The 16,693-nt window shown below is 37.1% G+C and overlaps 1 protein-coding gene across 1 annotated transcript; it reads left to right on the top strand.

Moving 5' to 3' along the window:
- The first annotated feature begins 3,870 nt into the window (after positions 1–3,870).
- On the top strand, positions 3,871–5,809 carry LOC122311524 (dof zinc finger protein DOF2.5-like). Its single transcript, XM_043126113.1, has 2 exons — positions 3,871–4,076; positions 4,703–5,809. The coding sequence occupies exons 1-2, from the start codon at positions 4,050–4,052 to the stop codon at positions 5,498–5,500; spliced, it is 825 nt and encodes a 274-aa protein (XP_042982047.1). The 5' UTR covers positions 3,871–4,049; the 3' UTR covers positions 5,501–5,809.
- Positions 5,810–16,693: the final 10,884 nt, after the last annotated feature.

Consider the following 16,693-nt stretch of genomic DNA (forward strand, 5'->3'; position numbering starts at 1 on the left):
AAATACAAAAAACTGAGTAAGGACTAGCTTCATTACATGTTAGTTTGCATCAATGATCCATGCATGTCCTTAAGGTAGAACTTAATCCTTATATCAAGTTGAACTGTATATCATTTTGTGGGGTTTACTTATATAAAAAAACACAAAAAAATATCATTTGTGGGGTTCATTTCACATGGTTTTTGCATTCTCCTTGGATGAAGAGCATATCTCCTTCCATTCTACTTCTTTCATGTTTGATGGCATTGAAGATTACTTGCATCAAATTGTAGAAATGATTGGGCTGCGAAATGAATCTAAAGAGTAAAACAAAATGGGGACATCCGTTCATGATTTTGATTGGAGCTTTGCTGGGAGTTGTTGTCACAACAAGAAGAAACTATTGTATGGAAAAAGACCGGTAAAAGGAATTGTTATAGTTCAAGGTAAGACTACTAGCATTACCTCTATTAAAAAAAAAAAAAAAAGACTTCTAGCGTAGGATACAAGTGAACACCCACCCAAGACCCACCCACCCACTCACACACATATCTGTGTGCATGTAGATCTGTATGTAGGTGGACATGGATATTGTATAATATGGGTGGTCCAGTTTGTAAGTATCTATTTTACATGTTAGTATTGAACTCTCAACCAAATATTAATAACCTAAGTAAGCAACCAAGGATTTTATTCAAACTAGTAGGCTCTAACTGTCATGTAGGTACTAGGCTAGCAACTTAGCATTTTTTTTTAAAGAATACTGGCAGCTTATTTAGTAAGAACAATGTCTGCTAAGTGGGTTGTATATAAATATGAAGTTAAGCACAAGAATTTTTCTTATTACAGGTTCATGATGTACCAAAACATTTACATGATATATTCCTTGAATATCATGATGGTCACCCTTCCATATTCTCCAGGTATGATCCAGACAGCAATATGTTGATAGTGCTAACTTTTATCTGGCCTTATTCTACATTTCCAAAAGAGATTATTCACTAGCCATGAGATAGTGCTAAGTTTTGCTAGTATAGAAAGTTGTGGTACTAGTTTCTAACTTCATCTCTTTTTTTATTGTAATATTTTGAGTCTTGATATTGTCATAAACATGTCCCATAGAAGTTAAAGAGTGTTACTTTTTTCAGTTATAAAAGTAGATATTTTTCAAAACTTGCCTATCAAAAAAGATATTTTTCAAAACTTGTCCCATGGCTTCTAAGTCTAGGAATGTATCAATTGCTGTTGTTTTTGGTTGTTTAGTTGGTTACTTTGATAGCTTGCATAAGCCAATAACTGCTGGTTAAGGGTTTGGTTGCTGGAATGTTACTTTGATAGCTTGAAATATTTTGAGTGAATTTTTTTTCATATTGTGGAAAAAGAAACTTATTTTGGTTGCTGCATCAGTTGCAATTTATCCTGATGGCTGTGTTTGCATATCAATCCTACATCCTCCTGGTGAGGACTCGAATGGGTATGAGCTTGCAAGTGAATTAAAGACACCGGTTCATACGGTATGTCATAAACACTTCAAACTAAAGCATGCATGCTTTCTTTTTATAAAGTAGGTAAATCTGAGATTGGAAGTCTTTGCTTTCCAAGTTCTGGTTCAAGAAAGGTTGTGCTATGTTCATATTCTAAAACATTTGTTACCTATCAAAAAAAAAAAAAAATATATATATATATATATTCTAAAGCATTTGTTGAACTCACTACAAGAAATAAGGTCCATTGTGGTGATTTTCTATCTGTTGGAAATAAAATCGCCACCAAAAACCCGTAATTGCGTCCAATTCTGATTCGTTGCAGAGTTCTAACATTTACATGATCCTTCAGGATGCACAAATGCATCTAACTTGGAATCTTTTTCTTATCTTTTTCCTTTTTACTCATTTAAATCAACCCAAATCAATTAAAGGAGTCCTAGGGCAGTTTTCCCTTTAGATAGAATTGTCACGTTTCTTGTAAGTTATGGTTCTTTTACTTCATGTAGATGATTTCTTCTTCATGTTATTTTATCTTTCTGACATTTTCCAGCAAGCATTTCTCAGTTATAGTCACCCATTATTTTATAGGTAATTTGGCTTCATTTGTGTTGATGTTTGAGCATGGAATGGAGTTGGATAAAGATGAATTATTTTGAAGTGTTGGGAGAAAGATGAGTTTGTAAAGCATGATTTGGTATTGGTTTCTAAAACTTGAATGTATTGGGAATGGATAAGTTCGTAAAAACAACTGTAAATTTTTGTAATATTTTATTTTTAAATTATTATAAGTGTCAATTTTGATCTCTAATGTTGGAATATATTTATTTAAGCCTATATTAGACTATTTGTTATGAATATTTTGGGCTAAATCTCTCTTTTATTTTTTTGCATTTTTTTTTCTAAAATATCTTAACTTTTGCCATGAATGTAACTTGTGACAAATACATTTTACCACTATATACTCAGTAGCTATTACGTATTTGCCACTAATCTGTAGACTTTCATGAAAAATAATCATTAGCAATCATACAAGATGGTGGGAAAAAGATGAAATTTGACAACTATAATTCATTTTGGTACCACGAAATCTATTACAAACATGTTTTTGGCACAACAAGATACATCAGAAAAAACTTTATGCCACCATATTTTTCATGAATATTATTGTGAGAATTGTATTATTTCCAACTAAAGAGATTAATGGGTAAATAAATTTAAAGGACCACAAGGGCTTAAATCCAAACAGTTTTTGCCATGGGCCAAATTAGTTTTTACCATAAATTAGATTCGTGGAAAAAATGTATCTTTTTCCATGAAAAAAAAAATTTGTGGAAAAAATAGTATTCTCCACTTATTATATGTCACGAACGACCCACGAATAATTTTGGTGGAAAAAATTTTTTTGTCACTTAATCTTAACTTTTTTCGACCACTCTCCTCCATGGAATAAGCCCCAAAATGTTGTAGTGAATAGTGATGGAAAGAAAGGGGAGAAAAAGACATAGACACCCATGCAATTTCTTAGGACTGGTATATAAGGTTTTCGAAAGGCTAAAATTGTTTCATATGTGCATTGACAACATATAAGAACCTTCTTGTAGAGACATCTACCCTTCAATTTTGTAGGAAAGAGAGTTTTCCCAATCAGCTCTAAGCAGAAGCGTCTGCAATGTCTGCATCACATTGTATATATGAAGGGGAGAGAGACATGAGATTTCCAGTTTCATTGTAAAAAAAAGAGAGAAACTTTCTACCAGAAGTTAATATATTCTAGACAAGGAAATTAATCATAAAGCCTGTATGAAAAGAAATTAATTGGAACAAATTCCTTGTAAAGTCACTGCAAGCTAGAGAGAATATCCAGCCAATATTAAATCCTAAGGGAATTCAATAGTCGGTGAAAGAGAATGAAGAGTGCTATTTAAAGATCTTTACACACCACACACATCATTAACATAACACAATTTGATTTGTAGGATTTAAATTTTAAAATTTATGTTTTAAATCAATTTTTGACATGTAGATAGTCATGGATGGTGTAAAAGCTTTAAATATAACCGTTCAAAAGAGAATATATGTTTGATTTTTTAATTTTTAATTTTTTTGAATATGAGGAGAGATGAGTACGTAGTACTCTTTTGATCATGGGCGTACAAGATCGAGTAATACACGAAACGCTGTTTTGAAAAACTGGTAACTATATATTTAATTAATACCACTGAACCAATGTAGCTGAAGAAATTAGAGGAACCTGGCCAACACAGTTAGCCCTCATTATTCCCTAAAAATATATATTAAAAAAATAAAAGGAAATAATTACAAACATAATCGGACAAACAATTCCTACATGAAACAACAATAATTTAACGATACTTTATAGGTCTGGTCAAAACAAACTCATCTCTTCTTTTAAGTTTCATCATTCATAAAGTAAGAAGGGCCATCACCTAAAGCCAGCATACAAAAAACTAAAACATTCTTTCTTCCACATAGATCATCAGCAGCTGCAGACAAAGGCGGTGAATCCTCTCTCTCTCTCTCTCTCTCTCTCTCTCTCTCTCTGTGTCTGATCTCTCTGAATTCATGGATGGTACTGCTCAATGGGCAAAGGTGGGTGGATTTGTTTCCTTGCTCATATTTTTGTGTGCACAGCCATCTATTCTGGGTTAGGGTTGTTTGCTGTATTCAAGACTAACAACGATCGATCAAGTTCCTCTTATTTTCTGAAAGATTGTTGTTAATTTTATGCATCATGATCTGTTCAACGGCACTAGTACTACTGCAAGTCTGTTTGCTTAAACAATCATTTTAATATGTTCTGGAGTTATTGTTACTGAGCGTTTAATTATCTGTTATTCAAACATGAAAAGCACCGAACGTTTTCTTTGTTTGCTTTTTCGCATGTGATAACTGATTTAAAGAAACGGAGAAAAGGTATTATTTGTATTATTAGTTGTTCTTTTAGTTTCTCCTTTATGCTTTCGAAACCTACTTTGTTTTTCTAGCTTGTCCACTTGTTGTATCAGTCTTTAATTTACTCGTAGATTTATGCGCTTTAATCCTTAATTTGTTCTTGTTAATATAGAAACACCATATATATAGTTCTTTAGATCCATTGAGAAAGCTTGTTTATTTTCATATAATGATGCTTTAGATATATATTGTATATGATGCACTATATATATAATTATGGCTCTCTCTCTCTCTCTCTCTCTCTCTCAATATGGGTATTTCAGGAAGAAGAGATGGTGAAGGCCATGGAAGGGGAAGCTCCAAACACAAGACCCTTGACCGAGAGAAGGACAAGGCCACAGGAGCACTTGAATTGTCCAAGGTGCAACTCAACCAACACCAAATTCTGTTACTACAACAACTATAGCCTCACCCAACCAAGATACTTCTGCAAGACGTGTAGAAGGTATTGGACAGAAGGTGGGTCTCTCAGGAACGTTCCTGTTGGTGGAGGTTCAAGAAAAAACAAGAAATCTACACCTGCAGCTGCTACCCCTTCAAAGATTCCTGATCTTAATCCACAAAGTCTCTCGCAGATTTCTTCTCAAAACCTTATCAATGGTGCCAAGAAAGGCCACGATCTTAATCTGTCCTTCCAAACTTTTGAAAGATATCATGGTGAAAGCCAATACGGTGAAGCCATGCCCAAAATTGAAAGCGACAATAGGAATTTGCAAATTGCTGGTTCTGCATCCTCTAGTGCTCCTCTTTCAGCTTTGGAGTTGCTGAGGACTGGAATTGCTTCGAGGGGTTCGAATGCTTTTATCCCACCACAAATGCTCGATTCAAGCACACTTTACTCATCCGGTTTCCCTTTCCAAGAATTCAAACCTGCCCCTGGTACTTTTTCTGTTGATGGAGTTGGAAGTAGGCCGTATGGGGTCCAAGAGAATGGTGGGAAGCTTTTGTTCCCCTTTGGAGAATCAAAGCAGATTTCAACCACGAACGAAGGGGAACAGAGAAAGGGACAAGGGAGTTCAACTGGATATTGGAGCTCAATGTTAAATGGAGGATATTGGTAAATCAAATGGACATATAAAGCAAGAAATTGCTTTTTCCTCTTCTTTGCACGTATTTATCACTAGGTAGTTACCTGTTTAATGTTTTTCCATAATTAACAGATAAGGAGATAGATACATATCGTTCGACTCTGCTTTAAAAATCTTTGATTTTCATCTTGGGAAGGGTTCAAAAGGATAGAAGAAAAGGTGAATGTAAGCCTTGGCTGTTTTCCTATGCAATATGGCCTGTATTCATATTTTCTTCTGTCAGAACTCAGAATTACCCTTATGGTGCTTTAAATTTCGCATGTTTCATGAGTTGATTCCAAATATTTGCGTGAGTTTGTTACCAACAATGCTTGCTTACTTAACTTGCTGATTTAATTCCAGTGTTAGGTTGGGGAGCCTTGTACTCTTCCCAACTTACGTTACTCATGCAGCTTGATTCATGACCTTGAGAACCTTAATTAATGACCAGGTCGGCATTAGACTGACATGACTTTTAGGAAAGATTTGATGCCACTAAGTAGATTGTACCAAAAAAAAAAAAAAAAAAAAAAAAAACAAAAAGTTCGTAGAGTTCCATCTAGGAGAAATAATAATATACCAAGTAAATAAGGACATTGTTCAGAAAAAATTAAGGACAAACTACAAGCAATTTGTACTCAAAAAAAACTTTAATTACCTGCCCCAACTAGGCCCTAATCTAATATTTTAGACACCCACTAAGTTTAGACGACCCTAACATCGGTCCATTTCCTTGAATCATCATCATTACTTGCATGTCCTCCACCTGCTTTCGATAAAATAACATAAATTAAAGACCGGGAAATTTCTGAAGAGCCCACCTCATGGTTTTATTGTTGAGAGGACCACCAAACATTTCTCTGGGCCATCGATCGTCTTGAAAAGCCACTTCTCCACTATGAAATCCATAATTCACGGTCTTTTTGTCCATAAAGAATAATCTCATTAACTTGGTTATCGTAATTTTTATTTATTTTTTAATTAGTTAGCGTTGTATCTAGACATTCGAAGCAGTACAATAGTGAACGTGGCTGTACTAAACAGTGTAACACTCCTGCAAGCAACAGAACGGAGAGGCATCAGTACCAAAAAGCCTTGTTAAAATTAGTTCATGTAGAAATCCTTGTCAAAATCAGTTCATGAAGAAATTCAATCCTTGGGTGGATTGCACAACCTGGCCTAGACCAGAGATGATGCATCGTAATGAATGTTCATGCATTCAGAAATCCTTTTAAAAGTGATGCGTTTTCTTGGCTTGTGTACGTACAAGAGGCATGCGTTGTATGTTCTTTGTATCTAGAGCGTATCTGCATTAAACTACAATATTGATGAGATATGATCAAGAAGTAAAGGCAACTGTTGAAATCTTAATTTAGTACATTAAACTTAATCCATATGAACCCGCTTATCCGTGCCTCTTGTACAAAGCCAGAAAACAAATCATTCTATTCTACATTAATTGTCATTAAGTGTCCATTTTATCAATGCCATGCAAATACAATGCATGCAGGACTAAAGAACAATTAATGGCCATAATGTAGAATAGAATGGGCACTTATTTGCATGCTTTGTGAAGGCATGTCCAATACCTTCACAAAGTTATAGCATTATGATTAAGATTAGAGGAGTTCCAATTACCATAAGGCATGCTTAGAGTTGTAGAAAAATGCATTAAGGACTGTTTAGAAGTGATGCATTTTGAAGTTTCTAGAAAGGAAATTGCTCGATCTAAGAAAAAATTACAAAAGACTATCATATAGATTGAATGATTGATTGATTGATCGATAGACACATCCCACCAAGTTGCATAAGTTTGTAAGATAGTTTTTTGTATTTCTCTTTTTGTAGACTTAATCAAGCTCATTTTTAAAAAGAGAAATGTTTTAACCACAAAAAGGTCATACAAAATTAAACTCACAAACTGACATACACTACAAGAGCATGTATTTTTTGAGACAAAAAATTTCATCCCAGAGACTAAAAATTTTTGTCTCTATTTCTTCCCAAAAGATCCGTCTCAAAAAGGTTTGTCTCAAAAAATACTTTTATGGACAAAATCTAGTGGAACCAGTTGAAAGTGTTTGAACAAGAAAATTCTTTTTGGACAAAACGTTTTCGTCCCAAAAACCCATTCGAATCAAACATTTACTATTCAAATGGTTGGGTATATGTTCGAACTCAATCGAATTTTGATTCGAATGATGTGAATTTATTTGATCCTATTCAAATGGAGGGAGTGTTTGAACAGTTTATATTTTTGTTCAAACAAAAATAATCTCATCAAACGCGATTTATATATGTTCGAATTGAAAACATTTGTTCAAATTGTATATGGTATATTCAAATGATGACAAATATGTTCGAAAAAGCTATTATTTCTTTGAATGTTCAAACATGAAGTCTGTTCGAACTGACAATTAATATATTTGAATGGAATTGACGGTTCTCAAGCCATTTGAATGGTTTTGTTTGGTAGTTCAAATGGAAACTAAAATGCATTCGAAGGGTAATAAATTATAAAGTGTCGTTCGAACTAGGTATGTTTCATTCGAACAGTACTCATGCTACAATAAACTATAAATTCAAATATGAAATTAATATTAAATATTATAATTAAAACATTAAATTTGTTCAAATGTTGCATCAAGTCAAAATAATAAAAAGACAACTAAAGGAAATAAGTTTTAGGATTGTGGTGGCATAGAGTTTTGGGATATCATCAATTGCCATTATTCAAACATTTTTTGGGATGGAATCTCTAGTTTCTTCTGCATGCTTTGTTATAATTTCACCTCTATATCCACTCACTGATCTAATTGAGTCTGCAACTCTCTTTGCTTGGATCTCAAATGTTTGAGTTCAAGTCTTGAGAAGAGGATGATGGTGTTGAGAAATGCTTCATGCAATGTCCTAAGCCTCTTAGATATCCAAAACATGGTCCAAGAATTTAGGAAAAGATCTAAACATTAATCACAGATGATTCATTAGATGGAGCCGATGCAACAGTTTCCATAAGTGATATCATCTTGTCCTATAAAAAAATTATTAGAGATAGTATAAATGACAAAAATATTATTAGAAAATACAAATAAAAAACTTAAACTTACATAATTTACTTCTGCTTCGAAACTGGTTCAAATACCATTACAATTTTTATGTGATTTAGCATACAATTGGGTCGAATTATAGTCAGTAGGACTTTCTTGTTCTTGCAAATAGAAAATATATATTATAACTTCAATCACAAATTTTGATATGTTAATATTTAAGGGGAGACTAGTATAACATTAGTATTTTTTTTTTTTTTATAGTTAATAAAAAGATCGAGAACCCGCATGACGATGTATTATTAAATTTGTTCTATTTGCTAATTTGTTGACAGTACTTCCTTTGCTACAAAAAAAGAAACAACATTATTACTATATTTGTTTAATGTATCTATCTTACATTAAGAAAAAAGATAGCAACGAAATTACTTGATATGTGGTATCTTCAAACATATCACAAAACTTCTCCCATTCATTAGGTGGCATGTCTTGGAATGCATTTTGATGCGCCTCTATTGCACTACTAAACTTTTGATAGTATGCATGGTATCTACCTTTGTACCTCTGGAATGCATTGAATATTAGCTCATCAACTGTTAGTCGATACCCTCGTTGGCCAAAATTAACTTCAAACTCATCCTTGAAAACATTATAATCGATTAGTCCAAATACAAACTAATTATAAATTAAAATATTATGCTTAATTGTTTTCTATGTAACTTATTAACTGGTAATGATTTTTGATGTGATCTTTTATATCTTGGAAAACTTTAGCTTAGGAGGATGTAGACATCGATGCAAATGTGCGAGTAAGGGTACCAACATAAGAAGCAAATTAACCAAGTTACAGATTCTCTAAAGCCACCGGTGTGATCGTAAGGAATATCAATTTTAATTTTTTCTACTTTCCTTACTTTCTCTATATAGACAACTCTAGCAGCACCTCAACCTCGGCGGTGGCTTACAACAACTATATAGTAATTAAAGCATATAATATCAAAAAAAATTTATTTTTAAAAAACTATTTCTTAAATCATCATATAAAATCAAATTTCTATGTAACATATCATGTTTTGGGTCTTGTGATGTTGGTCCACCATTCATGGCAAGCGAACCAATTGGAGAGTCGGTAATGGATAGAGATGGCAAACGAGTTGCTTAGCATTTGTGAGACATATCTGTTTTAAATTGTAATAAATTATTATTCAAAAAAATGTTATTATATTTATAACAACAATACTTACACAAAAACAACTATTATTCACTATTAGTTTTGCTAGACCAGTCGCCCTCATCCTCACTAGATACTTCAGTTGACTCATGTTCTTTTGACAATCTGCCCTCAATTACTTCTGGTTCAACGTCTACTCTACACAATAGAACTATGTCATATTGGCTGAGATCAACAAATAGGTTGATGCTTGACTCGTTTTCATGATATGCTTCTTCATTTGTTGGACCATTAAATTCTTCATGATTTTCATCTGCCTCTAGAATATAATCATATACATTTCTTGGTGCACAATTATGTACTACTCGCCATGAGTTTCCGTACTCCGGATTATCTAAATAAAAAACTTGATTTGTTTGGCAAGCAAGAACAATATGATTGTTCTCATACCATGCATGAGATGTATTGACACTTACAAAATATTCATCATAAGCACTCCCAACGTAGGATTTGAGACATCCCACCAATTACATTTAAACAACTAGACCATACGTCCCCTGAAGTAATTTAACCCAATGATATTTTCGACAACTTTGTAGAAGTTAATATTATCCTCCCTGTGGCATCCTTGTATTACGACCCCACAATTTTGAGTTTTTCTATATCGTTCAGTGTTAGCCGTGTGAAATCTATATCTATACACCAAACATCTTGAGTATTGGATGGCCTACCTGAATGGATCACGTGCCAAAGCATACAGTTCACTTGAGATTTCTTCTGAATTATCACAATATTTCGATTTAATTTACATCAATAAACTTTATTTTAGTTATATCACTGTTAGATATAAAAAAAATCTATTTTAGTGGTAAGAAATTCGTAGATAGTAAGACATTTTTTAGTAATACCGTTTGTTCAAATCACAAGGCAAACTCATTTTCATGTTTCTTTTCTATGCCAGTTACACCATCTAGGTGAAGTGATTGTATATGTTCACTGCACATGTTCAAGTTAACAATTAATTTGTATCAAGTTCTATTATATTCTATGACTTTTAATTTATTTTGATACGCACATATCACCAATCTCAAGTAGTTGTCAATCTCTACGTAATCATTTAATACATACCATCGAGCTCTATCAAATTCTCATCCACATAGGTCATATCCCCCTTGTGAGTTTATGGGATGTATGATTTGAGAAAATATGGAAGATCCCATTTGTCCACCCTCATAATATTGGTTTGGTCTCGTGAATCTGGTATTAACTCCATGTAAGTACATAGAACAAAATATATGTCATTCATTATCAATGTATGACTCTATAATCGAATCTTCCGGACGAGCCTTATTTTGCATCGATTGCTTAAGTCTTTTCAAAAATTGTTCAAGTGGATATATCCATCTATACTGGAGTGGGCCACCAACTAAAGTCTCAAGAAGTAGGTGCACAGCCAAATGAATCATTACATCAAAGAATGAAGGTGGATACAAACTTTCCAATTTGCATAATATCATAGCAATATCAACTTCCATCTTTACTAATGCATCAACTTTCAATGTTTTACTTCAAATGTCACTGAAAAATCACCCTACTTTTGTCAGAGATGCACGAACATCTCTAGTAAGCTTCCATGCACACAAACTGACAACAAATGCTACACAAATACATGACAGTTGTGACTTTTAAAATCAGTTATCTTCCAATCATGGATTTGCACACGTCTTGACATATTTGAGTATAGCCATCAACTAATTTGATTTTCATGAACCACTCAGAATTTTTTTTCCTGTCATCATTTGACAATGTCTACCAACCAAGGGGCATTGAAGATGATGATCCATTATCTTGCAAAATGCAACTCCCTTCTGATCCCCAACTCCTCTAAATCTTTATGAGAGTTAGCTGTATCTTTTGTTTTATTTTCTATTGAAATCAGAGTGCCTAGTATATCACATATATTTTTCTCAATATACATAACATCTAAATTGGAAGTAGTGTCAAGGTAGACTAGTATGGCAACTCAAAAAATATGTTTTTTTTTGGTCCAATTCAACTCCATTGCTTGTTGTTTCCTCATTTGAGCTCTAGCTTCCATCCCAATTTTTATTTTTATTTTTTCTGAAACATCCTTAAACTGCATGATAATATCTAGCCTAGACAACTCAATCGGTGATGACCTGCTTTCAACCCTACTATCAAACATCGCTTTATTTGAACAACATCTATGATTATTTGGCAAATATCGACAGTGTCTCATGAAATATAATTTTCTACCATTTGTCAACCATTGAGGCTAAGTATCTTTATTACAGATAGGACAAGCCATTTTACTTTTTGTGCTCCACCCAAACAAGTTTCCTTATGCGGAAAAATTATTTATTGTCTACAATATTGCAACATGCACCTTGAACTCCCGCAATGAAACCACATCATATGTACTAACACTATGATCCCACAACTTTTTCAACTCTGTAATCAGTGGCTAAAGATATACGCCTATTTCATTCCCTGGTGACCTTAGCCTTGGTATCAATAGAGTTGTCATAAAGTACAGATCCTTTATGCACTTCTAATGTGGCAAATTATAGGGCATTGATATGACTAACCAAGTATTATGAGAAGTGCTCATATTACCACATGCATTAAAAGCATCCGTTGCTAACCCAAGTCATACATTATGAGTTTCTTCTGCAAACCATGTATACTTTATTATAAACTTCCGTTACCAAAAAAATCAAAGTCAAATCAAATAGACAAAATCACGGGTCTTTCCATATTCGCTGCTTGTAAGGTAGTTGGTCTTATCTTATTCGAGAGACTATCATCTATATCGCATATACACTTAGTCCAAAACTCTCATGTCAGTCGAAATTTCGACAATATTTCCCTACAATCCTCCAAGTATGCTAATCATATAATGTGATGACCCGCTTTTGAGCGTATTTTCGCTGAAATAATTGTTTTTATTTTAATTAATATATTAGTTATTTATTTTAATTTATTTGCATTTTAAAATTTGTTTTTAATTTAATTGATGTTGTGTTTTATTTCTTTTAGTTGTTTTTGTGGTTTTTAATCTTTTTCCGCAGTTTGCTTCGTTTTCCCGGAGTGAGGATTGGACCTCATTTCTTTTCACATCTTTTTCCTTTTTCTCTTTTTTCCTTTTTTTCTTTTTTCCTTCTTTTCTTTTTCCTTTCCTTTTTTTTCTTTTTCTTTTTTCCTTTCTCTCCCCCGCGTCCGAACCCCCCCCCCCGAGCTCTCTCTCTCTCTCTCTCCTCCCTCTCCCTCACGCCGGGCGTCCCTTCAACAGCCCAGACTGCCGCCGTCCGGCCACCGTTCGGCCCCCCACCGGTCCCATTCTCTTCCCCTCCCTCCGGTGCACCACCCCTCCAAAGCCCACCCCCAACCGGCCAGCCGTTTGGCCGGAAAAGCTCCAAGAAGGGCGCACTGATTTTGCTCCGATCCGCCACCGTCGCTCCACCTCCGGCCACCACTTCTTCACCACTTCATCACCGACTCCTTGCCGTCCTAACCCACCCATTTCCGGCCTCCAACGACCACCGGAATAGCTCCTACGAGCTTAGTTTCCGATTTGCATTTTCCGGCCATTTCCGGCGATTCCGCCGCCACCCACGGCCGTTCATCACTTCCAATAGCTTCACAACCATCCCTAGACCATACCCTATCAATCTCGTGACCTAGTTTGTCCCCGTTCAAAAGTGGGTTTTTCAAACCCACGGCCGCAGTGAATTTTCACTGTGACGTTGCTTTTCCGCCGCCGTTTGCAACGCCGCTTGTTTTCTAAAATTACCGCATAGCGCTGTAAGTATTTTCCAAACCCTATTTTCAGATTTTAATATATATTGCTCATTCAATTATTTATTGTTGTTGGTTGTTGATTCCGGACTGAGTCCGAGGAGTTTCGGGGGTCGGATGGATGGAGGAAGGAGTTGCTTGTTTATTTGATTTATGATTGTTGGATTATTTTATTATGCATTGTTATGGCATTACATGGCGCATGCACGTGTGTTTGTGGATTTGTGTGAAAAACCTGTGTATTGGCGTGAGTGGTTTTACGGGTGCGTGTGTATCACGAGCCCAAGCCGGGATGGGTTATTATCCCGGTGGAGCTCCTCTGGTCACTCGGGAGCGGAATAAACTGAGTGATGTCCCCTGAGTTGTCGCTAGACGACGGGAGCGGGGGCTAGGGGTTGCTTGGCTACGAACGCGCCGGGCGCGGAACCGGGCATCGCCCTACGCACCGACTCCGTGGCCCTTTGCTGGTGAGGGCTAGAGGATGCTTGGCTACGAACGTGCGGGGCACGGAACTGGGCATCGCTCGTTAGGTGTCACATGAGTGGTGGTACTCTGCGGTGTGGCACTGGAGCCAGGGTGTGCGGATGACCCCTAGGGGAGGTCATGGTGCACGCGGTTAAAATTGGTTAATGGTTTGAGAGGCCAAATGGGTTTTTGGCGTGTGTGGAAAATGGGTGTTTTATGGGTTTTGTGCATTGGGCATGTTTCATGCATCTTGTTTGAGTTTTATGTGTTTTTATCTGGTAGTGTTTGGGTTTTACTTACCTGCGGTACCATTTTGGTTCCGTAGCTTTTGGTGCAGAGTTAGGGGACGAAGAGGAGGAGGCTGAGCCCGAGGATGCGGCTCCGCCGGGCTGCTGATGCTATGTTTTATATTTGTATAAAACTGTATTTGTGTTTTGTAATATTTTATCTATGTACGTTTTAAACAGCTTGTATTACGTTAAGAAAAATTCTGGTACTTAGTTATGACTTTCGTTATCCGCTGCGTGTTCTTTCGTGCACATTTGTTGCCTTTGCACACACTCGGCACCCGTCGATAGGATGGTGACCCGGGTTGTCACCTTCCGGACGTCTCGATTTCCCCGTGTTCGGGCGTGGGGATTTGGGGGCGTCACAGGTGGTATCAGAGCCGTTTGACTCTGGGTAAAACCACATGTCCCGTAGGTAGTACCAGAATGTTTTTAAAGTTGTGTTTTGAAAATTATGTTAAGTATAGTTGTTTTATTTGTTTGGGCTTGTTTGCTTGTTTTTATTTTATTTAGTTACGTTTTGGCATGTTGGTTTCTTTTATCTCTTGCTGTGTAGTGCTGTTTTTGTTTTTGTTGGCTTTATGATGGTTTTATTTGTTTTCTTAAAGGAGGGTCAAGAGTGGTGTTGTGACAGGAATATGGGGAGACCAGGAAGACCAAGGAAAAATACTCAGGAGCCACGGGACAATACCTCCAGGGATGACTCCATAGCCGAAGCAATTCGGCAGATGACGGAGTTTATGCAGCAGAGTGCGAGGTCTCAACAGGCAGGACCTTGGCCACCGCAAGGGGGTCCTTGGCCACCATCAGGAGGGCCTTGCCCACCATCAGGAGGGCCTTATCCACCGTCAGGAGAGCCTTGTCCGCAACAAGGAGGGTATTGGCCACAACCAGGAGGTCCCTGGCCATATCAGGGAGGGCCTTGGATGTATCCAGGAGGGTCCAGTAGCATGGTGCAAGCCGGATGCACCTATGAGCGCTTCTTGGCGCATAGGACTCCACACTTCACGGGAAATGAGGATCCACTTCAGGCTGGAAAATGGATCAAAGATCTGGAGAAGACTTTTGAGGTGTGTGGGTGCACTGAGGCACAGCAAGTACTTTACGCCAGCTATCTCTTGCAAGGTACCGCTTCTGATTGGTGGGATACCAAGAGGGTGCTGTTGGAATCTGAACTGGGATCTTTCGCTGCGGTGACCTGGCAGCGTTTCAAGAAGGAGTTCAATGACCGCTTCTTTCCTGCATCGGTAAGGAAGCAAAAGGCAAGAGAATTCTCCAATCTGGTCCAAGGGGGCGCGACAGTGGAGCTGTACGCCCGGAGGTTCATAGAACTTGAGCGGTTTGCTCCTCACCTTGTCGCCACTGAGGAGATGTGAGCAGATCGTTTCCAGGAGGAGCTGCGTCATGACATACGCCGTATGGTGGTCAGCCATCAAATATCCACTTTTCAGGAATTAGTGGATGTGGCTACCCTTGTGGAGCGGGAAAATAATCTGAGTGTGGGTTCCCCTCCAGGGCATAAAAGGCGGAGTTTTTCTGGTGAAGGAAGCAGCTCGGGTTCGCCCCAGAAGTTTGTTCAGCGGACCGGAACTCGACCCCCTACGTCCTCAGGTGTTCGTATGGGAGGACGGGTGCCTATTTGTGGAGCTTGTAATAGAGCTCATGAGGGCGAGTGTCGGATGAGTAGCGGACCCCAGTGTTACTGGTGCGGCCAAGTGGGACATATCGCTCGGGATTGCTCCGTCAGAGTTCAAGAAAGCCGTGGAGGTAGACACGGTGGAAGAACCAACCCGAGACAAGCAGTGCAAGCCCGGGTTTATGCTGTCACACCCGGAGAGGTGGATGATGAGGCACCAGCGACCCATGATGCTGGAGTAATCACAGGTATGGGTTAATTTAATTTTTAAGTTGGATTTAATTTTTGGTGTTTTTGGTTTATTCTTTGCATTTTGGATTTCATGGGTTGATGTGTTTGGTTCAGGAAGAGTCCGTTTGTATGAGTTTTATGCTTGTACTTTGTTTGATTCCGGTGCTTCACGATCGTTTGTGTCTTCCACGTTTGCTCGGGTGTGTAATTTGGTCACGGAGCCGTTGCCGAAGTCTATGGTAGTGACTCTACTCGATGGTGAGATGGTGTGGTGTTCCAAGGTTGCTTTGGGATGCCCGTTAAATTTTGAGGGAAGATTCTTGGATGCGGATTTGGTGGTGTTCAAGTTGTTGGGCTTCGATATCATCCTCGGGATGGATTGGCTATACCGATATTCTGCGAGTATTAATTGCAGAAGTCGGATAATTAGCTTTCAGCTTCCAGATGGTGATTGTCTGGAATTTGCGGGGAGTAGATTAAAAGAAAAGCCAATGATTATATCGGCGATTCAGGCAAGACGAGAGATTGCAT

The sequence above is a fragment of the Carya illinoinensis genome, chromosome 1 (genome assembly GCF_018687715.1).
Source record: "Carya illinoinensis cultivar Pawnee chromosome 1, C.illinoinensisPawnee_v1, whole genome shotgun sequence".
In the NCBI taxonomy this organism is placed as follows: domain Eukaryota; kingdom Viridiplantae; phylum Streptophyta; class Magnoliopsida; order Fagales; family Juglandaceae; genus Carya; species Carya illinoinensis.

What these genes read in the sequence shown, in the direction of transcription:
- LOC122311524 (XM_043126113.1), top strand. Translation starts at nt 4,050, where the DNA reads ATGGATGGTACTGCTCAATGGGCAAAG. An exon ending in GTACTGCTCAATGGGCAAAG is followed by an intron (nt 4,077 to 4,702) that starts GTGGGTGGATTT and finishes TGGGTATTTCAG; the next exon opens with GAAGAAGAGATGGTGAAGGC.